The 26322-nt window shown below is 34.2% G+C and overlaps 5 protein-coding genes across 7 annotated transcripts in view; 4 read left to right on the forward strand and 1 right to left on the reverse strand.

Annotated features, from left to right (window-relative positions):
- LOC125075835 (ecdysone-induced protein 74EF) overlaps positions 1-12299 on the forward strand; it is a 150649-nt gene extending 138350 nt beyond the window's left edge. For all 3 annotated transcript variants that reach the window (XM_047687632.1, XM_047687642.1, XM_047687651.1), the window contains one exon: positions 8355-12299. In XM_047687632.1, the coding sequence (XP_047543588.1) occupies positions 8355-8884 (530 nt within the window). In that variant the 3' untranslated portion in view covers positions 8885-12299. The remainder of the gene's footprint in view (positions 1-8354) is intronic.
- A 1284-nt stretch (positions 12300-13583) lies between these two features.
- Positions 13584-16295, forward strand: LOC125074810 (vesicle-trafficking protein SEC22b-B). Its single transcript, XM_047686241.1, has 5 exons — positions 13584-13811; positions 13967-14076; positions 14216-14336; positions 15398-15596; positions 16111-16295. Exons 1-5 carry the CDS (start codon positions 13737-13739, stop codon positions 16257-16259), a joined length of 654 nt encoding a protein of 217 aa, XP_047542197.1. The 5' UTR covers positions 13584-13736; the 3' UTR covers positions 16260-16295.
- An 831-nt stretch (positions 16296-17126) lies between these two features.
- LOC125074819 lies at positions 17127-18507 on the reverse strand. Its single transcript, XM_047686254.1, has 4 exons — positions 18231-18507; positions 18017-18145; positions 17774-17926; positions 17127-17553 (listed from the first exon to the last, which is right to left on the reverse strand). The coding sequence occupies exons 1-4, from the start codon at positions 18288-18290 to the stop codon at positions 17470-17472; spliced, it is 426 nt and encodes a 141-aa protein (XP_047542210.1). The 5' UTR covers positions 18291-18507; the 3' UTR covers positions 17127-17469.
- A 256-nt stretch (positions 18508-18763) lies between these two features.
- LOC125068760 (nudC domain-containing protein 1) lies at positions 18764-26321 on the forward strand. The gene is made up of 3 exons (XM_047678067.1): positions 18764-18807; positions 24336-25640; positions 25807-26321. Exons 2-3 carry the CDS (start codon positions 24404-24406, stop codon positions 26295-26297), a joined length of 1728 nt encoding a protein of 575 aa, XP_047534023.1. The 5' UTR covers positions 18764-18807; positions 24336-24403; the 3' UTR covers positions 26298-26321.
- LOC125068787 lies at positions 18955-24313 on the forward strand. Its single transcript, XM_047678103.1, has 2 exons — positions 18955-19596; positions 24198-24313. The coding sequence occupies exons 1-2, from the start codon at positions 18966-18968 to the stop codon at positions 24293-24295; spliced, it is 729 nt and encodes a 242-aa protein (XP_047534059.1). The 5' UTR covers positions 18955-18965; the 3' UTR covers positions 24296-24313.
- Position 26322: the final 1 nt, after the last annotated feature.

Consider the following 26322-nt stretch of genomic DNA (forward strand, 5'->3'; position numbering starts at 1 on the left):
CACAAACAAGACGCGTACATCGGACTGATAACTGCATCCGGCACGATATTTGCATTATGATGTATAAAAAAACTTTTAGGCAGATAGCCCGTCATTGATAACCTATTCTGTGGACGCGATCTCGATGAAAGTCATCGTAATTATTGGTTCGTTCGCTTTCATGTTTTGAATATGAGTAGATTATGTAATCTAAAAAATATTTGTTTACTCAGGAAATGTTTATTAAAATTCGCTAAAGGTTATGTCACTTATAAATACTATAATCTCATGCACAGTCACGCTAATTTATCATTGAACACTACTTATGAGAAACGGAAATTTTATCTGTACTTATTATTAATGTTATGCATTCATTCTGAAACGGTTTAAAGAATATCTTCTGAAAATAATTCTTAATTAATTAAGAAAATGGTTACATTCGTAATTATTTTGCATATTAAGTACATAATAACTCTCTATTTTATAAAAACTGAATATAGTATGTCACATATAGTTTTTTTTTTGTCGTTCTATTCATTATTAGAAAGTAAAGGCTTGCAGATAAAAAGTCTAATATACAATAAAATTTAAAAAAAAAATGTAGCGAAGTTATGTTAGCGTAATACACAAATGACTAAAATGTGAATTAGATAAGTGTTCACTTCCTACACAGATAATGAGCGACCATCGAACTGTGGAGTCTACGCCAACATTCAAAGAGCGGTCCAACACGATAAAAATGAAATGGTCAATTAACAATAAAATAATTAAAAGCATGCCTTTAATTTTATACTAAGTTCACGATAAAAATAATTCATATTCTTTTTTTTTATTTAATTATACTGAAACGACAAGTACATGACATAAAATACATGCATATTAAACACATATTAAACACATTGTCTACTTATAGTAAAATCGCGCTAAAGCTATAAACAAATTATCAATAGTGTGCCTGTGATTTATAAAATATAAACTGGCAACACTATAAATCCGTTATTGATAAAAATCTATAATTTCCTCATTCCGATTTGAACTCTAATTCGAACCGATGTAATCCTGTTTATTTAAAAAATCGCTTGAAATTTAAATAAATTACCACCCATGCGATATCACCTCTGTATAACCAAGTAACAGTGATAAGAGCCAGCTGTGATTAATATGATGTAGTATATTTAAATACGAACACAAAACAAATACTAATTGGTAAATATACGAAAAGCTATATTTCAAAAGTATTCATTAGTATTGAAAGCATGGCCCTCCTTCCAAAGGTTACGGATTACGAGTGACACCATAACAGTGACGTCACAGTATTACAAACAATGACAAATTACGCAAGTAAAGCGACCCGGCTCGGTTTGTGCCAATGACAACTACCGACCGGCGCGCCGACATTCGAATGCAAATATTTCACGGAACACGCAATATTGTATTTGCATAAAACTTCAATAAGTTCATCTCGCCTTTAAGCTTCCGACTCGAATAAACCCTTTGCAAGTCCAAACATTATTTCTTTGAACTGGCAATGAAACGAACGGGCTTATGAAAACTTTTTACATACAATATCGAGTTACGAGAGTGTTTTCGTTTTAGAATATTCATGGGATTCTTAATCTAAATTCCATCCAGAAATACCGTGTCACAATACGCCCACGTGACCCCAATACAAGTGTCGCCCTCTGCTATCGGTTACGTAAGGTGCTTGTGCCCGCGCAGCGCTGACCTTACTTAACGCAACACAAGTTCGCCGCGAACGGGGACATAGACATTATGATATAAATAAACGCAATTGTCAAATAATTAATATACAGTTTCACTTATTATACTTGCATACTTATAAACAACATACACCAACTTCAATGTTTATACTATCTCATATTAAAAAAACACGCAGATAAAATAAATTATTTAATTAGTAAGTAAAACCGAAAAAAATACGATCTAAAGTAAACTAAAAATCTAAATATATTTTGTAATATTTAATTCCACGACTCCCGATTCAGCTTATTAGAACAAACATTTGCAAAAATAAAATCTCCATGCAACAAGACATTCAATTGTTTTTGGATATCAGTCGCGCCATATAAAATGCAATCTGAGTGAAAGAGAACACGCAAAAATATTAGCAGTTTTATTTGGTGAGCGAAAATATTGATAAGTTCATTCAATATTATTACATCAATACAAATACCAAAGCTAACAGTGATTAAGAATTATATTATCATTGTTATTCGAGATGAACTACCGATACGAGCCTAATAATCTTGGTAACATATCTATCGGGCTATACATCAGTATATGAAAATTCTAGGAACAAGATAAGTACGTTTATTAAAGTGAAAATATAGTGAAAATCTTATTAACACAATATGTTAATTGAATATAATTAAAAACACTTTAAAAAGCACAACGGTACGTGTTAGTTTAGCAGATCGATGTTAAAGTCACAGGTTATAATATGAACTTCGTAATAAATGAGTTTTAAATATTTTAATGAATAGTCATTATACTACGCCAGTGGTGACATTCGAATTACCGTCGTTTGAACTATATTTAAAACAAAAAATATTCAACTATTAAATGTCCGTCTGTATCGAAGGAACGTGCTTTCTTTAATAAAGTAAGCGTAGTGATAGATTATCTGTGTCAACGGATAAGATTATTTTAATCCGGGATAGTAAAAGTGTTCTCACGCCATAGTTCAGCATCACGGACTAGCGGACTCTCCTTATATATATAGAAGCGTATCTGATTGATATCGATTCTTGCAAGGAGATTATAAAACCAACTACCGAGTTCGTTATATTTCGGTTGCGTGCAAATATTTATTAATTGAAACTAAATAGCATTATATCTTCGCTTATAAAGAAACAAATGTGCTTACTTCAAAATATACTTTCCGTACTTAATAAGAAAGGAAATTTACCATATACAAGTCCTTTAAGTATGAATAGATGTTTATGTTTAATAATTTTTTTATCGCGCAGAATTTGTATAAATTATCCGGACAAAGTCACCTTGATAACGAAATCAAAACAATTTATCACCTCAACTTGCTCGCTCGGATAAGGCGACGAGTGCAGAGTATAAATATACAGTAAAAAGTTTCATACTATGAACTCTGATGTTTCTCTACTCGCATTTTCCCTTTTATTCATTTAGCTACTTTTAATTCTCAACACAATATAACTAAGATAGATTCCAGGCATTTATCTTTCGAACATTTTATCTCCAATCAAAAGACTGTAATTTATAATTTCTATGACGCATCGTTCACAAATATCTTAATTGATAAATATGACGAAACAAAAATATATATCGGGACTAAAATAAAAAATAATTAAGTAATAAGTATCATTCATTCGTTTATAATCAATAACAAAATATTTTCAAACGTTATTATGAGCGTAACGAAATATAATTCGTATTCAGATGCAAAAATAAGACTTATAAGGAAAATCACAAAGCGCGACGCGTAATCTTGTAAGCGCTAAGCAGCGGGAGCGACAGGAGTAGAGGGATGCGCGGGCGCAGGCTTTGTGTGTGTGTGTGCGTGTGTGTGAAGGTCAACCGGCGGCGTCATTTCCTGGTCATTGCCTGCCTCATCCGACGCCCGTCTGCACGCGCACGCACACACGCGAGATATGCACTCTTAGAAACACGCACACCGCTTTCCGGTGGCACAGGAAAACGTACGTAGATGTAGCCATTGTAAACGACTCTATGGGAGGATGTGACTGAATAAAAATTGCATTGTTTATGCATGACAATCAAACTAGGATAGCTATGTACGACTTCCCACGTGACGGCAGATTTTTAAGTCCGTTCAAGTCGCGACCATCTTTTGTTCCAACCGACAAGAGGAATCGCTGAATTTTACAAACATACTATTAAAGCGATAAAATCAGGGTTTAATGCATTTTGGTTTACATTTGGATATTTTAAAAATCTTGCGAAAGGATGAGTCATGGACCATGAGTCCATGACCTCATGGTTATCCGAAAAGAAAACAACACTCTTCGGATGAAATTGCAATCAAATCAAATACTGGAACTATTAATAACGTAATAGTGTATGTTTAAAACAATAAAACAAAGAAAATCGTACAACACACACAAATGTTACGTGTATCATAATCCGTGCAATTCGCGTTATCTCTTCCGGCAAAAAATATTAACAAGATAATGTTTGTTGTTCGCAAAAACACGCTCGAACAGTTGCTTGGAGGAAATGTACCCAATCTTATCTCATTATATTTATCACTTTATCAGCATTCATCGTCATAGATATATCATCTGCGAGGCAGTGACGACGCTGGGAGACTGCCAAACATCCTAAACACTCGCTTTTTCAATTTCATCACACCAATAGAAAAGTGAATTCCGATTGGAAATAAATATATCTTTATCGAATCTTCGTTTGGCTACTAACGATTCATAAGTTAGGGCTTTAAACGAAGGCCCAGTGAGAAACGAGCTTAATGTTCGCGTTCAGAGCTAATATATGAGTCTATAGATGATAAAACAATAGTGTTTGTATCACAAGAGGTTTGTGGGGTAACCTATTTCTTGCGTGCGGGATGCGAGACCGGTTGTATCCCTCCTCCACTAACGTTCGCATTCTTGTATCCGGGAATAAAATACCGTCATAGTGACCGATGGTCTTGATTATAGCCTGTAATGCTCGATGATAGAGTCTAGTTTCGGTTGGACGTCACGGTGAGTAGTTTTCTTTTCGCATCAAGGGAGTGAAGATGACACTAGATGTACGGGCGGGCGCGCACGACGCCGTAACCTTGGTATTGCAGCAGTTAAACCAGTAGGATGCGTTCAGCGCATCCGCTAAAAATAGAACCGCCAGCGCATAATATATTTGTTTTTTGTTGTTTTGTACTAGTGTTCCCAGGGTAGGGATACAGCGTACGTGGAACGGTTCATTAAATCGTAAATATATGAGTAACAATACGCTCACCCATCCGTTATCATTTCCATTTATCTTTTAGATTGCGGCATGTACTTGCTTTTTAGGTTGGAATAACATTTTGTTTTTAAACGAGGCCGGAAGCCCTAAAACCTAGACCCGTCCGTGCCGTTGTATGTGTGCGGGGAGACATTAAATTTAATTACATATACATATCAATGTAAGTAGCTATGTACAATGTACCTTCTCGTTTGTGTGCGTAACTGTTGTGTGAATCACATGTTTCATACGTATAGTTCATCTTTATATGAATATTTTTGTTAACAAATTAATGTTTATAAACGGAATATTTTAAACTGTTTCTACTACTTACTAATTTAGGGGTTTTCTTTTTAATTAATAGTAATAGTCATAATAATATAGGCATTTCATTAATATATATAATTAATAATATATCCTATACATTCTTACAGAGCCGAACATAATTTAATTTACAGTATCAATTTCGAATGTGTATCATTCTATTATTCAATCTAATTTACGACAGCGTAGTTGAAACGCTTATCAAATTATTATTATTTCTGGTTTATCAAAACATGTTTATAGTGAGTTTAATACCTAAAATTATCATTTCCTTATTTAATAATAAAACATCATTAGCCTTTTTTAATATATTCCAGTTTAAATACATACATTTAAAAATGTTAATATGTGATAATAAATATATACGCAAGCTTAACGAATGCTTATTCTCGCGCCAAATCGTCAGCCATTTTGTGTAACCATTCAATACACTTTTAATTATCTGTATAAAGATGATACACAATAACATAGGGTACTTTTTAATGCGCCTTATCCTTACGCAAAACGAACATGACAAATAGACACACGTGTCAACGGGGTAAACGACCTGCCGATAAGCCGCGCGAAAATACGCGAGTTAGATAATATTAGAAAGAAAATGGCGGACGACGGACGCGGCCACAGCCGTGTTTACCGCGCGCAGACCAAATAAACTTGACATTTGCATTGCATGCAAGTTAAAATTTCAAAGCAATTTGTACTTTGAAATTTTAACTTCTGCAGTAACAGGTCGCAGGAATTGTGAACAGGCAAATATATTAAATTGAAATGTTACATAATTAATGTTATAAACCAACAATTTGGCTAAATTCATGGATGTTATGAAATTTTTAACCATTTACTAAAGAAATATCGATAAAAGTCCTACGATTGAGTAATGATAAATGTGAGAGTTTTAAGAAGTTTAATTATCTTTTAGTTATTGAAACGCTTCTAACACAGCACAATGGTGATCGGGCCCTAATGAAACCGTATCTTAAAAAACAACTAGAATCTATAAATATTTATATAACAGTATTAATGTCGTGATTTTTAAAACTTTGTTATCTTATCGTTTAGAAATGTCTGAATATAATTAACAATTTTTCAATTGGCAATTTCCTTGTTTCAAACGTTACCACGGCGCTGCCCGATAACACTTATTTGTAGGCATTCGTCATATTCCCGTTTATTTATAGTCTGTTCTGTGTTACTGAACTGCGGTAATTAGCAAAATTCAAAGATCCAGTAATAAGAGTAAACTCAAACAAAACCTAGTTTTACGGTTTTCCGCACCATCCGTTCTGTTACAGATGTTTTTATATTGAGATACTGAATGCGGTCGAGTTTTATAGTTCCACGAAACTAAGCACAACATGCGAAGATTGAATATTTTTAATAATATGACGTAGATCACACGAACAACAGTAAGTGAAGCTTTTGGTGTTGTGTATATATTGTAGGCTTTAAATCTTTATATTTAATGATTTAAAATATGTCGCGACTGTCGCTTACAAGTAAAACTCACTTCACATGTACCTAAAGGAAAACACAAGCGAGTGGCCGCATCGGGGTCAAGGCGACTTGACGCAACCCAACACTTATCTATTCAACACTCTTATCAAACGGTTTGCTGGATTTTTTTAACAGTTAGATTGTTTTATCGGTTGAGAAATATGCTGTAGTCTACATTTTACCATGCGGAAAATTCATGAAAAATATACTTTTGTTTAGTTTTAGGAATATTTTAATAAGTTATTTAAAATATACCGACCCTACTAATACAAGTCCCATTAGAAAAAAAGTTAGATGGCAATGTTTAATACAGATAATTAACAATAAACTAATTAAACCAGTGAAAATAAAACATGGAAATTCCTAGCTCACGAGTAATTTAAATATTGCCAGAAACTTATAAATGACAACACAAAACTCGACTGGGCATTCCCCGAACTCAGTCTAAACTGGAACATATACTATTTATAAATGATCAATTAGAAATGTCTTCATTCTTCAAAGTATTTATAAATTACAGTATAATCCAAAAACCCAGCGAAATTAAAAAGTTGTAACTTTTAAATTTCGAATGATTTTATTACGATTCAAAGGAATTATTCCGTCTGCCGGAATTTCTGTTATGATCATAAATCATTTCATGTTTATGTTTAACATTTCGTGAAAATGTCTGATATATTTTCTAAGGTTTTTTATTAATTAAATGACATAAGCTATTAATTATTTTGAATCAACAAAAACAAAATTATACCTACATGTAACCCTACAGCACTGTCATGTATGTATAACGAGCTGAGACCGCTTCTTCTTTATATATTAGTCTGTAAAATTAATTATGCGAAAACCCATGTCGGTGGAATCGAGCAAATAAACAATTTCTCGTTAATTATAATAACAAATAATTACTCACACAAACATCTAAAGATGTATTAGGTCATTATAAAACATAGAACGTTTGTTAATATATACAGTTGTGGAATGAAAATACTATCTTTTATTTTTCAAAATTAAAATAAAAATAAAAACGTTGCCGTTATAACAAACAGCAGTTTATTAAAATCGATAGTTCGGAGCCTACCACGGATTAGGAAACTGTTTCAGCTGAATTTCGTGTAAAAAACATTATAAATACAGGAAGTTACAAATGACTACGTTACGATCGACTAACCCACTTAAAAATTGCGGCATTCGCTCTAACCGACCGGTTTGTAGATTGTTAACTATAGTAGACTGTATCATTGCAATACCAATTTTTAAGTAATTTCCTATAAGATTTACAAGTATGGTCGTGTTTTATACTTTCATTTACATACTAAGTAATATGTCGAATTAATAACATGTTTGACTGTTGAAATTACTTTGTTAAAAGATAAAATGACTGATAAAAGACTGATTTGTACTATATTTAAACGTTTACAAAACATACGACATTTGTCTTTGTATACAACGTAATAACTACGGATAGCGATGGCAGTTACAAGTTACCGTTAATCATTATACTCACCTTCTTGTCTCTGTTTACTCTACTTTTCTCTTCGACTCTATTCCGAAGCCTGCAAAACCTGTAACTAATAGCGTTCCTCCTTTATTTACAGTTGGCACGGTGGGTGACCGTGACGCGTACGGCTACGGGTACAGCGGCGGAGGCGGGCACCACTTTGCCGCGCCTGCGCCGCCGCCCCTCCCGCACGACGACCTGCCCTACCCGGTATTCGATTTCGGCGACTACCAGCGGCACCATCACCATAACAAACTCAAACCCAAGAAGAGGCCGCGCACGGACGCGCCGCCCACACCCGGCGTCAAGCGCAAGAGCCGAGAGGGCTCCACCACCTACCTGTGGGAATTCCTTCTCAAGCTGCTGCAGGATCGGGAGTACTGTCCGCGCTACATCAAGTGGACGAACCGCGAGAAGGGAGTGTTCAAGCTAGTGGACTCGAAGGCGGTGTCGCGGCTGTGGGGCCTGCACAAGAACAAGCCGGACATGAACTACGAGACGATGGGGCGGGCGCTGCGCTACTACTACCAGCGCGGCATCCTGGCCAAGGTGGACGGCCAGCGCCTCGTGTACCAGTTCGTGGACGTGCCCAAGGACATCGTGGAGATCGACTGCTCGCTGGCGTAGAGCGGCGCGTGTCGGACTTTCTCTCATACGTAACTGTTCGTAGAGTCGTTATTCGTTTCGCCCTTTCGTACGTTTTTCACTAACTACTTAAATAGTAAATATCGTCTATTTTTCAAGTCATCATGCATTACGTTCTTTCCGATCGCTTCTAATAATGTTCTTAAGATAAATATTATTATTCTCAAATTGAACTAATATAATGTTTATTATTGAATTAAATATTTATACAGAATGGGAGAGACGAAATTGATTGCTCAAATGTTTATATATACCTATTTTTAGGGAATTTCAGAAAGGAACACTAAACTTTGCTAGATGTTATATGGTATGGAGTGACTTTTGTATAATGTTAAAACGAATTTTTAAAGTTTGTAACGTTTCTACTGATATTGTAACGCGGGTGCGCCGGCGCCGCCCGAACAGAACTTCCTACCTCAAAACTACGCAAAAATAATATTACATATTATGAATATACAATTTATTCGAAAAACAGTTTTTACAATATGCAATAAGTAATATTATAGTCTAAATAAGAGTTTATATTAAAGAAATATTTACGTAATGAAAATGTTTATATTATAATTATGAAAATATCGTGTATCGCCCTCAGATGAAATACAACCTCTTTGGTGCTTTTTACGGCCATTCGCATATTTACACCTTGTTGAAACTGACGACCTCAATGATATTTATATATATTATACTTATTTAATTATATTTATCTACCAATTGTCTAGCTACATTGTTCCTTTGTTGTGACCGAGCCAGTGCGCCCGCAGGGGATGAAAATAAAAAAACTAAAGAAATCTCCAGAGACCGCGATCTTTCTCTTTAGATAAAATTATATTTACTATTTGATTATAAATGTCCCTTTTAAAGTACAATTTAGCTGAATTTTATATAAAATGCGTCCCCTAAAGGTGTACATTGGTCGTCGATCTCTGAATTCTATCTTGTTCTTAATGTATCCTTTCGTTTACGATTGAAACCGAATTTTCAATTGATATTATTAGGGTTCTTGTTCGTGGAATAACAATTCTACCTAGAGTACTGAAACCAACTGCCAACTTTCTGTTAGAGAACTTTATATTTAAGATGTAATTCTTGTGAGTTAATTGTGTTAATTAAAAATAGATGTTTACTATAAGTGAGCTGTTTTAAGTGAACACGTTCTAGTTTATTTCGTTTATTTAAATTTACTATAAGCCTGTTGCAGGGGTCCCGGGCTGCCATTCATTTGACATATCAAAATGTATAGTATTCGTATATATGTTTATAACAAAAATATATTTTATCAGCATATCAGATGAGTTCGATATAAAATCGTTAAAAATCTATTGTGATATAATATTTCGCAGCAGCGCGGGACTCCTATTTTTTGTTACCTGAATAAATATTATTAATAATTAATTACGATTTGTGGTCCAATGTTAATGAATCATGATACTTTTAACTAGATAGTCGATTAAAGGATCAGGTTTAAACGTAGCCTAGTTCACGTTGAGTTTGTAATTCATAAATACAAAGACAAATCAAGATTTGTATATGTTCACTGTTATTATGAACTGGTGTATACTGAATATGATTTCCTGACGACTAGGGAGGAATCGCGCGACGAGGTGCGCGTCCAAGAGCGGCGGCGGCGCGGCGCGCAGTCCTCGCCGCGTGAAACTCTGATTCCCGAATGTTACGCAATATTTTTATATTCAAATTACATTATATCAATTTATTAGCGAGTAAGGCTCTATTATATATCGTACCGTTGACGCGAAGGACTGCGCGCCGTTTCGCCTTTTAATCGAAAAGGGTTAGTGAAGCCTTAAGAGAATCGAAATGTCAAGTAAATGGGTGCTAAGTGTGGGACCGGCGGAATAGCGCAACGCGAAAATAACCGACGGACCGACCGGACCGACCGGACCGACCGGACCGACCGGAGCACGGCTTATATACTAGAGATTTATGTATCAAATGCAATGTCGAGTACACGCCCAGTGTTGTGTTTCGAACTCGGAGTGAGTGAACGATCTCAGTGTCCAAACTTCTACGATCAAATCCAGTGGCCGTTCCATGTGATTTAAAGTTTAACATATGATAGAGGAGTTTTAATCGTATTTTTATATAGGTAGGAGAAATTCTCAAAGTTCTTTCTTTCGAAATCTATTTCTCGCTTTTGTAAATATTACTTTAAGTTTTAACTTATTTATTTCGTCTTGTGAAAGTATAACGTTTGCCGGATCCGCGCGTCCGACCCCTTATTAGAACTTCATTGAAGATTTATTCAAATATTTAAAATTAGTTAAATTATTGCCTCTTACAAATGTCTCACGAGTTTGATGAATTGGTTCTTATACAACTGAGTCGATGGCGCGGATTTCGTGACCGTAAAATACTTTTTCCTTTTTTAGGAAATTTCGTTCTATAGGTTACAAATTTTATTGTAATATACATAACTATAAATGAATAATAGTAGTAATGAGTGGACCACGGGATGGCAGGGGAGAGCTCTCAGAATTTATAATTCGGCTAGTGTGAAATGTATAAGAGTTACCGGTTAGTAGGCAAAATGTTTGAGCGAACATTTAAAAAGACGCTCGACAGATTTAAAATAATTTTAGTCGAATTGATGTTGTTAAAAAATCAAAGTTTCTAATTAATGTACTTAAAATTTCAATGTAAATTTTAACAGCACCTTGTGGAAATTATTGTTAAAAATATTTTAATTGAGCCTAGTCTTAGTCTTATTATAAAATTCGTTTTAAATAATTTCGGACGCCATATTGGTACGAGGCGTCCTTTAGGCCTCGATGGCCAACTGTGTATTGCACGTAAAAATTGTAAATAAATTAAAAATAATCCAAACGCACACCCTCGCGACCCATGTACGAATTGTCAATGGCGTCGGTAGATAGGTAAAATATGAAAATATTTTGCGCGAAAGCAATGAGAAGGTTAGTGAATTTGGTAATAGGGAGAGGGGTGTACGCTGACGAAACACGTTTTGTCTACTATTTCAATGTATTCTTATTCACTAGTTAATGTCCAATAATTGAATACGTAATTGGTGAATGCGTGTGGATTCTTTCATTATTTTACGCGTAAGCAGTTATCATCGCATCAAAATTAAGCTTCAGCTATTCGACGCTAGAAGTCGCAGTTTATAATTTTTTTTAAACGTTTTAGTTCTGAGAGTCATGAGCGGTAGTGATTTATGTTACACTTGCTTTTAGATTTATACAGATAAAGTCCGATTATTTTTAATTATAATTTAAGTTCGTTAATTTAACAAAATACTGTATTTTCTGCCCCCTAGTTAAGTTATTTTTCTATGTATAGCTAGTTATAAGTGTAAATGATTTAGCATATACATTTGATGCATGATGATAATGTTAATAAAATATCCACAATAAAATACAAATGTCTCGTTTCTTCTTGCCCCGCTCCAAAATAAAGACGATGCTACAAACTTGTGATATAACACAAGATTCAAAACAACTCTTAAGATACCAGCTTTAGCAAGCTCTAAACCTACTACTCAAATATAATTATGAAATAATTAATCACCTGGTCAGTAATATCAATTTGATTCAGGCTCACACTCTTTTAGTTCAGACTCTTTTAGTAAAAACTTCATGAAAACAACGGCCCAGCTGGTTTAGAAAAGGAACAAGAATTATATGACTTGGAACAACAACTAAAAAACAAAATAAAACACAAATATAAGTCATCACTCATACATAGTTGAATTCAAAGTTTACTTAAATTACTCAAAACAAGATATAGATGGTAAATTAATAAAAAATATGCTTCTAAGCCAATGACACCCTAGTGGTCTATATCGTCCCCATGAGTCGACAACGACCTAAAAGAGGTCCATAATCATTGTAGCGAAAAAAATAATATAATTGGTCCGTGACATGTTAACGGTGGCCCATGATCTTATTTAAACAGGTCGTACATATATATACGGTGATATATGGGGCAGTTTACATCAAATCTTTAAGGCAAACCCTAATTTTAATAATCCCAAACAAATTTTCTAATGTTCAATGCCTTTCTACTTTTCCTCTGAAATAAACTTTGAAATGAAAATGCACTACATAAATAATAATATTTATTGCTTTTGAATTATTCGCTTTTTTCTCATTTTTTTATAATCAATCTTTAATTGCCCGATTATTTTCTAATTCGAAATAAATTATATGTAAATATGACTACATGGCCACGTCAATAATTTTAAAAAATCTGGTAAATTGAGAGCCTCATATTTTCTATAAATTAAATTTCAACTATTTATTCAGATAACTGTACATTTGAAACATAGACCAAAAGAAAAGTATAACCATAATATAAGAGTAATTTATATTATACTAGTTCTCCGACCTAGTTTCGTACGTGTAAAATTAATATAAAATTACTCCTCCCACATTCCACATCATAGAAAGGATTCTTGGGAATTTTATTTTCAAGGGTAGCGCCTATGAAGTTGTAATTACCAAAAAAGCTTTCTAAGTGAAATTCTACGTCAGCATAGGAGCAAATATATTAAATTTCAAGTCAATTGGATCTATAATTTCGAAGATTTCGTAATGAGTCAGTCAGTGGTATTTGACTAATATATGTTCTGAATAAAACTCCATAACTAGAACGAATCTTTCTCTACAGCATAGACAAGCTGACGTGTTTTTATCGCGTCAAACTGTCAATCGTTTTGACGTGTATGAACTATTGTCAAAGAATTTATTTTCACTTTGTTTTCCCATTTTTAAATGATGAGAAGAAAAAAATAAGTGAAGTATAATAATAAAATAAGTCTTAATATTTGTGAATTGAGAGACATTTTTTTACTAACAAAATGGTTTTAATGACCATGATCGCCCGTGTTGTTGACGGTTTGCCCTTAGCCGCTACTATGCAAGAGGATGAACAGGTACACTCGGTCTTAGAAGACATATGTTGCTTTAAATTTCAAACATAATATTTATTTATTATAATCTAGACCCTGCACTACCATTAAACATCATCACCTAGTTCAGTATCTATCCATTTGTTTCAATTTTAATTTATTTTGCTGATGGTTTGCAGACAGGCTGCAATATATTGGAGTATCAAAACCAAGCAAAAATGCTGTTTAGAAAACTAAGCCCGCAGTCTCCAATACGCTGCTCCATTGAAACTGGGCCCTATCTCTTCCAGTGAGTTATAAATGCTTTTTATTTTTATTTCATTTCTTTATATCGTTTTTGCACTAGATTAATTCATTTGTAACTAATCTATTATGCTTTATGATATGAAGTAAGCATTATTGAAATAATTATTTGTTTATTATTGCAGTTATTTGATTGAGAATGATATCTGCTATTTAGTGCTGTGTGAACGCAACTACAGTAAAAGACTCTCCTTCAGTTACTTAGAAGAAATTGCACAAGAATTTTATCAACAATACGGAAAAAGAGTAAGTTGACAAACAAATATATGCATAAAATTAAGTATAAGCCAAAGGAGACAAAAGTTAAACAACAATTTCTATTACATTACATTGTGATCAATTGCACAATACATTAAGTGATTTCATTTGTATTTCATTGTTGCATTAGTTATTAACTTATTGGTTCTATTTTAAGTATAAGTCTATGAATAACTTATTAATATTTTAGACACAATTATAAAAAATTGAATTACAAAATAAGTAGTACAGAAACAAGGCATAATAGTTTTAATGATTATCAAGACCGGCTTATGGTCTTAATAATCTTACATTTGCTTATTAACTAAACTAAATATTGATCTCAATGTCTTCATATTTTTCAATTCAATGTTTAAATAAGTAATTACATATATACAAAATTCATAACTAAAAGCTATATCAATAAACTGGCAATATACATGTACATGATATTAATGTGTTACATTATAGTTACTACACATATACATACATAATCTCCGTAGATGGTTAAGGAAGAATCTGAATAATCATTTCAATTCATAGCTTCACCTGTGCTGTGCTAAAAAGTGATAAAACTTGTAGTTATAATTTGAAAGATATTGCTATAAGATAATAAGCCAAACAGAGATTGAGTTAAAATGGTGTACATAAAATAGGAAAGAATCTTTTTAGTTTGTCAATAATGGTCAGCCATTCTGTGGTCAGTTATTGTGCATGTTATGGGCTACATAAAATGTAGTCTGTAGTAAATGTGACTGCCAATGAAATCAGCTAAACATGTGCTCAGACAGTATCTGACAATTCCAAGTTCAAGAATTATAGTTTACTAGCTAGAGGTCCTGGCTTCACCTGTATACAATAAGTATTACCTTTAAATTGAAGAATAATATGCATGCAATAGACATACAAACCTTTCTTTTAAATCACTCTGTTCATTGATGAAAACTGCATTAAAATTTATTGCTTAGTTTAAAAGATCTAACCATGGTGGGAAGCAACTTTGATTTATACTTTGTATAGATGGCGATCCAGCATTGTCATTTTTGTATAATATGAATGTAACATTTCAGGTGAACACTGTAACAAGACCTTACACATTCATCGAGTTCGACACGTGGATGCAGCGCGCACGGAAGCAGTACGCGGAAGGGGGGGCCCGGGCGCGGCGAGCGGGCGCCGCGGCGCAGCTCGGCGGCCAGCTGGGCGACGTGCAGCGGATCATGATGCAGAATATTGATGATGTTCTGCAACGAGGAGCTATACTTTCAGGTAATGTTTTGCTAATACAGATTTTTCACATTGTAATAATTATAGTTTAAATAATATTATAAAGGTTATCAATAATTTCATTACATATCGTCCATTGTTTTAAAAATACGAATCTAGATAGTGAAATTGGTAATAAACAAAACACTTACAAAATAATGTCAGAGTAAAAATAGGTTGATTAGCTATGTAATCAGATGTTTTTTAATTTTTTCACATTGTTAACTCAAAAATAGAATTAATCTTAACGTCAACAATTCAAATATTTCTTTACAAATTCCATCTTAGCGAAAATCTTTCAAAGTCAAAAATTCTATTATTATTGGTGTCTCTCTTAAAATGCGACTTACAGAGGTTCTACTGTACATATATTCCCTCTCATTTTTATCCATTAATTTGGTATTAATATAAAATTGTTGATTATTATTTTAATTAACAATAAGTCTTTTATAAGATTTCTTTACTTATGTGATAAATGAAAAGTAGCTTTAATATATAAACATGTATTTTATTACAGAATTGGACACAAAGACACAAAAACTCTCAATGATGTCACAGAAATATAAAAAGGATGCAACTTACCTCAACACAAAATCCATGCTAGTGAAGGCTACTGCTGGAGCAGTCATACTTCTTGTGTTTGTCCTTTACTTCTGGGTGCTTTAGGTTCTTCCTAGTTGTTTTATTATACCAAATTTGTTATGGACATTGTTTTATTTATAACATAACTTTTTATACATTTTTTATGCTAACTTGGTTATGTCAATGCTTTTAGTTATAAAACTTTATAAATAGAAATTGTTGTCCCTTAAGGAAATATATTGGCTTCAATATCAATAGTGTCTTATATTTAGCAAATTAAGGTAACATATTCTAAATAACATGCAATATACAGAAAGCTGTTTTAAACAAAATACACCTCACTTTTTGCTACAGCTACAATTGTATATGTAAACTCCTCCATTACAATTTTGGTACAATATAACAAGATATAATCCATTAGACTTACAAGAAATCTAGTTGACTGACTATTATCCTTTTGATAAATAATACCTACATGCATTCCTTCACATGAAATTGAAATGAAGTTGTATCGATTGAACCATACAAAAATAATTCTAAATTTAGAATTTGATTATTTATTTGTATGAATTAGGCAACTTTTGATGTAAAATAAAAACCTATAGGTGTAGCTAATGTGCAGTAAAAGCATTTTTCTAAGAAAAGTTTTATTTATGCATTTTAAAATTATGTATATTGGGTTGCCACCTTCAAAAATTATAAATAAGAAGAAAAATTGCTTTACTATTATTTTTTACTTGTAGAATTAACAGATTTGATTTAACAGAATTTCCAATATCAAAACTTAGATAAGAATGGAATCTAAACTCAAAGAAAATAAAATATAATTATGGTACACTATTAAAATTCAATATTTATATCAAATCAAAGTATTGAGAAAAATCTGGAAGATTTGGCATCAATTTAACTTTTGGCAATAAGCTTGGCTTATAAAAAATTACTAATTTAGATATATAGGTACAAAAATTTCCAAAAATGTTCAATATAATAAAGCAATATGATACCCATATACAGCTTGATATGTTAAATTAATTTGTATATGTAATCGCCAATTCTATTTTTTATAACACTTAGTGGTGTGGACGGTTATGGAATGTTGTAAATGTCTTGTTAATAAATATTGTATTTATTTAAGATGTAATAAATATGTATTCTTTCCAATAACTTTTTTTATTATCTATGGCCCTTTATTTTCAGTAATATAGATGTTCATAGTTTGATATTGGTAAAAACAGTTTCTGATATATTAGTAACACAAATATAAATAGTTAAACATTCAAACAATTCCTGAATGTTAATTTGCAAATTTTGCTAAATGCTTATGACATATTTTCTGCATTACATCATTAAGGCGCAATGCTGAAGTCGTGTTCAGTGCCTAAAGAGAAAAAAAGAATTGGAATTTAGTATTGCACATTTAAATGTTTTAAACTTAATAAGCTTATTAATAGTGTTTATTAAATTCACATATTTTTTTGTGTTATCTACTATATAGGTTCAACAACATCCATCTACAATAGACAATATAGGTTTTAGAGGTGGGGAATCCTTTTATATGAATTATTTTTTGATAAATGTTATTGCTATTGAATATGTACCTGTACTATTTGGGCATGTATAACTGGTTGGCTTATCCATTGCAATGTACCAAAAAGCTGAACAGTATATGGAATGATACATGAATGCAATGATGTCTTTATATAAGCCATGGAGACAAAAAGCTTAGGTACGACATTATTAGCAGAATCCACCTATAAATAATAAAGTAAAAAGTTCCATTTAAATCAGTTACTGTAAGTATCTGTAGTGTCTTATATCTCATTTATTCTTTTATAACTGACATCTTTTATGAAGAATCGGCCATTAATACTTTCTAAGATACCGATAGTACGAATCTTTATAACTTTTTCTTTATCCTTTTCACATTTAGATAATAAATTAGCGATGTTTGAATAGGTATAAAAATCATCCTGCAAGTAAAATTCAATAATTTATTTTGTTTTCGTTGTTTACTCAATTATAAATAACTATATTGCATAACAACTTACAACTTACTTCACAAATTTCTGCGGTAAAAGGCATACTACAATAATCGTTAATTTTTAATATAGACATACTAAATTATTCATAACTTTCAGTTAGCACTGGACAATAGTAAAAATTCCTGCCTTGCAGAATTAAACTGTAATTCTTAACATAATACAAATAACATAGCTGAACAACAAATACACTAAGCTGAAAGCTCCAGATACGACAGTAAAAAATAAATATAAGTTATTTACTAAAAATAAAATTTATAATGAGAAATGAGAATACAACTTCAAACTTGAGTCTTGACACTTCCCGCCTAATTTTCATTACCATTCAAAAGTTGGAGTTATCTATATCTACTAACTTGTCAAGTAATACTATTTACATCCAAAAATTAATACCATGTTTTTTAATAAAACTAAAATTATGAATGTATAAAAAAGTATAGATGAAATATCTACTATTAAATAGTAATGATACTAATTACTATTATTTTTGTAATAATATTTGCTAATATATAGTAGTCATAATATACTGTCGGAACTTGAATGTCAATTGTCAAATGTCAACGTTAAAGTACTGACGTTTATCGCTTAAAAACATTTCGGAGAGAGGTCTGTGGTATTGTTTACTACACGTGCGCGATTTCTAAATTAGGTTTTTTGTACTAATATTGCTTAGTTCCACTAATATTTGTGTTGTCCTGCGTTATTACTTGTTGTGAGGTAAGTGTTTTTTTTAATAATTTAGTAGTTGGTGATGGAATCTGAGGAGCCCCCGGATGGGGGCGGAGGTGACTCCATAAGTCATGATTGTGTGATGTCTAGTGAATCTATAATCAGAGAAGACTCCAAAAAAGTCCTAAAGGCTGCCAAACGCTCTCAAACCGCTGCAGAGAGTATTCTAAACAAACGGGATGCTTCCTCTCCCCCTAGCGCTTCGATTCAACACACATTCACACTCCCCGAATTTAGCGGTACTAAATTGAAGTATAACGACTCCGATCAAGGCCCTTTTATTGTCCACGCCTCACGAGTGGAACCCGACCCATCAGCTGGTTATACGATTAATTTACTTAAATTTGCTCAAATTATTTACAGAAGCAAGGTTTCTGGTGTTCTCAAGGGAGGAATTAAATCAGCAGGACGCAACCGTGTTGTTGTTGAATTTGAGAATGCTTCTTCTGCCAATAATTTCATTGACAGTCCATTGTTCCAGGAGCATAATTACAAAATAATTATCCCAGCTTTTCACATTACCCGAATGGGTATTGTGAAGCAAATTCCCATCGACTGGTCTATGGAGGAGTTTCTGAGTAGTATCGAATGCTACACCCCTGGTTGCCGGGCTATAAAAGCAAGACGGTTGAACCGAAAATCTGTTACTGACGGTAAAACTGAATGGTTACCTACTCAAACAGTCGTTGTGACATTTTTAGGTCAAACCTTACCTGAGAGAATCTTTTGTTGTTACACTTCACTTCCAGTATCCCTCTACTCCCTTCCCACTATCCAATGCAACAATTGCTGTCGCTTTGGGCACACTCAAGATAAATGCAGGTCCAAGCCAAGGTGCTTTGTGTGTGCTCAACCTCATCATGGACGTTCCTGTAAAGTACCCCATTGTGAGGCTACATGTCTGTCTTGCTCAGGTCCACATCTGGCTACTGACCCCAATTGCCCAGAACATATGAGACAGAAACAGATAAAAATTGTGATGTCAGAGGAAAATATCCCATACAATGAAGCCTCTCTCCGTTTTCGCCCTACCCGTCGCTCTTTTGCTGACTCCGCACGTTCTCCTCCCAACTCTATGTCCACTCCCACTCGCCCTACGATGAGCCCTCTCACTCCTATTTATGAAATCTCCAGCCCTCTAATCCCTCCTGTTTCATCCCAACGGAAAACTGTTCTTCTCAACCAACGACCTCGCCCTCCCCTTAGTAAGGGATTCGATAAAGAAGCTCACTCTGCCCTAGTTAGTTCTCCAAAATCTTCCCAGCCTAATGGCTGTGCTCTTATAACTTCAGATAATTCTAAACAAAATCTTGATTTATCCAATATCATCCAACTTTTGCTTTCTTTAATCGATATCATTACCAAGCATAATATCAGTTTACCGTACACTGTCACTGAAAAACTTAATCAGTTCACTCCTTATTCTTTTAATAAAAATGGCGACAATCCTCCAATGGAATTGCAAGAGCATTAGACATAAAAAACATGAAATCATCTCTCTAATTACCTCCTACCATCCTCATATTTTGGCCATCTCGGAGACATGGTTAAAGCCGGGTTCTCGTTTTCGGATTCCTGGATATTCATGTCTCCGCGATGATCATGTTAGTGGATGGGATGGAAGTGCCCTTCTTCTTAAACAATCCCTTATCTATTCATTGATTCCTCTCCCTCACCACTCTCCCTCTTTTAATATTGTAGCCGTCAGGGCTATAAATACAACCTTCGTGTCAATTTATATTCCTTCTCCTAATTCTTCCATTATTTCTGAATTAAGCTCTATCCTCTTAACTCTTCCTATCCCTTTAGTTGTTGTAGGTGACTTCAACTGCCATCATACTATGTGGGGTTCCCTTCAGTGTGAATACCCTTCTGCTCACCTCATTGATTTGTTTGATAATAATAACCTTTGTTTATTAAATGATGGCTCGCCTACTAGAAGAACTCCTCCATCTCAGAATCCCAGTTGTGTTGACTTGTCCTTAACGTCTCCCAATCTGGCCTCTCAGTGTAACTGGAAGGTATTATCCTGCTCATATGGTAGTGATCATCTCCCCATTCTTATCTCCTTATCCCATACTGTTCCTGTCTCGCCTATGCCATTTCCTCCTCTCTTAAAGTTTCGTATCTCGAAGGCTAAGTGGGCAGAATTTCAGCAATGCGTTACAAGCCAGACAGATCAATTTCCTGTAATAACTGTTGAAAACTTTTTACAAACTTATAATGATTTTATTTCTGCTTTATTAAATTCGGCCAATCAATTCATCCCAATTAAAAAGTCTCCTAAAGATTTCATACCTTCCCCCCCTTGGTGGGATTATGAATGCACGGAAATCATCCGCAAACGGGATGAGATGGAAGAGGTCTTTATGGAATTTCCGTCTTTAGAAAACTACTTAAATTTTCAAAGTACAAATGCCAAATCAAAAAGGGAATTATCCTTGAAGAAACGTAACGGCTGGTTTCGTTTCTGTGAGAGTCTTTCTCCCCGAACCCCTTTTTCACTTGTTTGGAAAAAAATTAAAAACTTCCGAGGTTCTTTCAGTGATAGCAATCCTGTTTCTAACGACCCTTCTGTCTGGCTCTATGATTTTTTGGATAGACTGGCTCCACCTTTTGTTCCTCCTGAAAATTGTTTTCCTTCATCTTCCCCTTCTCCTCCTTCCTATGATCGAATGGATGATCCTTTTACACGTGATGAGCTCTGCTCTGTTTTAGACAATCTCCACGACTCCTCTCCTGGTATTGATGGTATTCCTTACTCCTTTCTAAAGAAATGTTCTGACTGTTCAAAATTAATTTTACTCTCTATTCTTAACAAAATTTATGAAACTGGGTTTGTTCCTGAGTCATGGAAACATCAAATCATCATTCCTATCCTTAAACCTCATAAAGATCCTAAAGATCCCTCCTCCTATCGTCCTATTGCCTTATCGTCAGTTCTGGCCAAAATTATGGAACACTTAATAAAAAATAGATTAGAATGGATTCTTGAAAGCAGGAATATCTTGCCAAAATCGCAGTTTGGGTTTAGAAAAGGTATGGGCACGATGGACAGCCTGAGCGTGTTCTCTTCGGAAATTCGCCTGGCCCTCTCAAGGGGACACCATCTTGTTGGTGTCTTTCTTGACGTCACTTCAGCCTATGATAATGTTCTCCTCCCGCTACTCAGGCAGAAAATGCTCCAGCTGAGTCTTCCCGCGAGGATGATTAATGTTATATGTAACCTTTTCATGCAACGTTATATTTCTGTTCGAGTCCAAGGTACTATGCATCCCCCAAGAATAGTATGGAAGGGGTTACCACAGGGATCAGTTTTAAGTCCCATTCTCTATAGTTTATATACTTCTGAACTTGACTCTTCTTGTTCATCCAATTGTAACATATTACAATACGCAGATGATATAGCCCTATATTACGCCTCAGAATCTATCGACGATTGCTCTGTTCGCCTTAATTCTGCTATACAAAATCTTTATATCTGGCTAGAGGATCATGGCTTATCTCTGTCTGGTCCCAAAAGCTCTGCAGTGGTGTTTTCCAGAAAAAGATTGATACCAGATGTTGATATTATTCTGGAAAATGAGACCATCCAAGTAAAAAATAACGTAAAATTTTTGGGGGTATACTTTGACTCTCGTATGACTGGCACGGTCCATCTTAATTACATTAAGGAAAAATGTGAGCTTGGTGTAAATGTTTTGAGGTCTCTTTCAGGTGTGTGGTGGGGTTCTCATCCCTACACTCAGAAACTCCTTTATAACGCCATTGTTCGGAGTCATTTTGATTACGGGTCATTCTTGCTTGAACCGTGTAATAAATCTGCTTTAGCCGATTGGGACAAAATTCAAGCTAAGTGTCTCCGCATCATTTGTGGTGCCATGAAGTCCTCCCCCATAAAAGCTCTCCAAGTAGAATGTCTCGATCCTCCCTTATTTCTTCGTAGACAATATCTTTGTGATAGATTCCTCTACAAAGCTGTTCAAAATTCTTGCCACCCATTACTTACTTCTCTTTGTCACCTTTCAAATTTTATTCCATCTTCAACTTATTGGACTCATAAAGAAGCTCCTTGCCTTTTCAAAAGTTATGAAAAATTTATTGCAGCATCTCCTCTTTTTCAATTTCCTGGTAATCCTTTGTTTGCTGTCCCTTTTGATGCACTTGTTTTTAGGCCCAATGTAATTACATATTTTGGTATTAATAAAGAAGATCCTGGAGCCAACGTTCGGTTTAAAAACCTCTTAAATGAACAGTTTCCCGGGTGGCGAACTATATTTACAGACGCCTCTAAACTATCTGCAGATGACCCTGTGGGTTCAGCGGTGTGGGTTCCTGACATGAAGCTGACCCTTAGTTTTAAATGCTCTCCCAAGACATCTATTTTTTCTGGAGAAACAATAGCTATTTATGAAGCTGTATCCCTGGTAGAATCCCACAACCTTAATAAAACTATAATTTTCACTGATAGTCGCAGTTGTTTAGAAGATATTTTAAAATTTCCCTTACGTTCTAGAGATGTTCACCCAATTAACCTCAAAACTCGGGAACTTCTTTTTAAGTGTCACTCTGCTGGAATTGAGGTAGCCCTTGCTTGGATTCCTGGCCACTCCGGGATTTCTGGCAATGAACAGGCTGATATATGTGCTAAGTGGTCTATTCGCAATGGTACGGAGACTTATGCTAACTGTTTTGCCCAAGATTTACGTTCTCTCGCTAAAATTGATCTGAATAAGCGCTGGAATGATGTATGGAACTTTACCCGTCATGTAAAAGGTAAATTTTATGGCAGTTTGCAACCTAATATTCCATTAAAACCCTGGTTTTCTGAGTTCCGTAACTGCTCTAAATTTTCTACTTCGACAATAATTCGGTTGCGTCTTGGGCATAACTGCAGCCCTCATTTTCTATCGAAAATCAGGGTTCGGGATCACTCTTTGTGTGAATGTGGCCTTGATGAGGGTACCGTTGAACATATTTTCTTTGATTGCACCAGATTTCCTGTTTCACTGTATGATGTTCTTCCTCCTACTTTCCCTCGCCCTTTCAACATGTCCTGTATTTTGTCTTCTTCAGAAATCTCTATTATAACTATTTTATTTAAATATATTGAAAGATATAACATTAAACTTTGAATAAGTTTAAGTATATATTATTTATAGAATAAGTATATTTATGTAGGTAGTTTTATTATTTTATATCTTAGTTGGTGTTGGTGTTAATATATTATATTGTGATGTCCTGTTTGTTTTAGATCGTGCTACTGGTCATTTGGCAGAACGAAAAAGTGCTGTTTTAAGCAACCACGTGTATTTTTCAACCCTGACACTGGCAGAATTGTCAACCTATTGACAGATGCCATAAACATAATAATAATAATAATAATAAAAACATTTCGACGTGTAATTTATAATTTTAGGTAATTTTTCATTAAGGATAGCATTGTACAATTAATAAGTTATGCCTCTTTCACTAGTAGATTTGCGACCAGACAGGCGCCTCTTAGATCACGAGTTTGAAGGTTACAAACTGAACTTGCAAACTCTTCCGCATTTCTGTCTCGATCTTTCTTCTCCGGTCGATAAAGTTTATCCAGACGAAGTACAGTATTCATTCGTACACGCAAAGCTCTTTGCTCTTCATAACCATCTAATCTTAGATTTTTGGGATCATCAATACAACTATTATTATATCGACAATCGACAACAAGTACGTAATGTGACTTTTGACAATATAAACAACACATTCCAAAGTGCCGTTGTTTATGATGTGCCAGCTCACGTTGAAAGAAGGTCAGGTCATTTTAATCTTTGCCTCACATTTCCCTCTAGCAATTTAGCTGTGGTCAGTGATGGTACTGGGTACATACACATTATTGAAACAGGAACGCGGAATAGACCCGCAAGTGATAAACAAACCTGGCAAACTTTATTCTCGATTTTAGCTCTAGGAGAAGATAAGTATTTCACAATAGTAGACACACGAATGGAGGAAAATGACAATGTTGAATTGTTGCACTGTCTCTTACAATCTGTTGAGCAGAGTGAAAAACACTTTGAATCTGTGTTAAGTTGGATAACTTTTGAAAATTATGACAAAACATGGAAACAGTCTACTCTAAGGCAAGTCAGAGGAAAAGGTATTATCCACTATGCAGCCCTCGAAACTAGCTGTAGAGCCCTTTATGTGGCCTCAGATAACTTATTTAAGTTTACTTTAGATTCAGAGAAAGACATTATTCAACACAAAGAGGAACCACGACAAATCATATACACATGGCTTCAGACCTCTGATGATATTACCATTACATTGAAGTTACAAAATAGCTTTGATAAAAAGTTGCTGTTTGTAAATGTGACCCCTTTATCAGTGAAGATAAGTTATGCTGGTAAAGTTTTTGTAGAAGGGAAGCTGTGTCATAATGTGGATAATGAACTTACAACATGGAATGTTGAAGACAATGGTCAAGTAGATATTCTAATAACAAAATCTGAAAGTCAACTTTGGAATGAGTTGCTGGAAGGAGGAGATAAAAATGGTGAACAAATTCTTGATGCAAGTTTGGTAGAAGAGGTGCATAAGAGACTGGCTCATTTGTGTTCTGATACTGAAGTTAAAGCAGATCAGAGTGTGCCTGGTCTCAATACTCAGGAGTTAGAAGAATGTGATGCAGCATCTGAAGAGGACACTGTTTTAGGTAAGTTTTGGATACCCACTACAACAAAATGATTACATTTTCTAATTTTAATACAGAATTAAATTTTAACTGTTTGTTTAAATTGTCATTCAATCATAATATGCATGATGTATTCATATTAAAAATTAGAGTAAAAACATATAATATATAAATATTTTCTTTTCAGTCCGCATGGATATAACAAGCCATGAGATAACACACAAGATCCCGCTGAGTGTGCATCAATATTTATTTAACACTAAGCTAGAAACACACGAGGCTCCAGCATTAGCTCTTAGACACGATGTTGATGCCTGCATATGGCAACCTTATGCAGAATTAGTCAACTCCCATACTTGGCCAGTAAAGCATCATGGAACTCTCATGGCATTTGGTTATGTACAGTCATCAAAACAGAACAGAAAGTTTGTTACATGTTCTCCAAGCTTTTCCTACAGTGTGGTTTGTGAAGCCACTCGTCATATATTTATCTATAAGAGCTCTAGTGACCAGGATTGTCAGTTAAGGAAAAGAACTGAAGGAGTTATGAAAAATATTAAAGTTGGGCAACAACATGTTGTTAATATCGATAAGTATGGTGAAGTTTTGGGTATCCATGCAACTAATGATTACTTATTCATTTTGACCGACACCAAATTTGTGGCAATTGGTATTTAAATAAAGTAATTTATGTTAATAATAT

Source organism: Vanessa atalanta, chromosome 2 (assembly GCF_905147765.1).
Source record: "Vanessa atalanta chromosome 2, ilVanAtal1.2, whole genome shotgun sequence".
NCBI lineage: Eukaryota > Metazoa > Arthropoda > Insecta > Lepidoptera > Nymphalidae > Vanessa > Vanessa atalanta.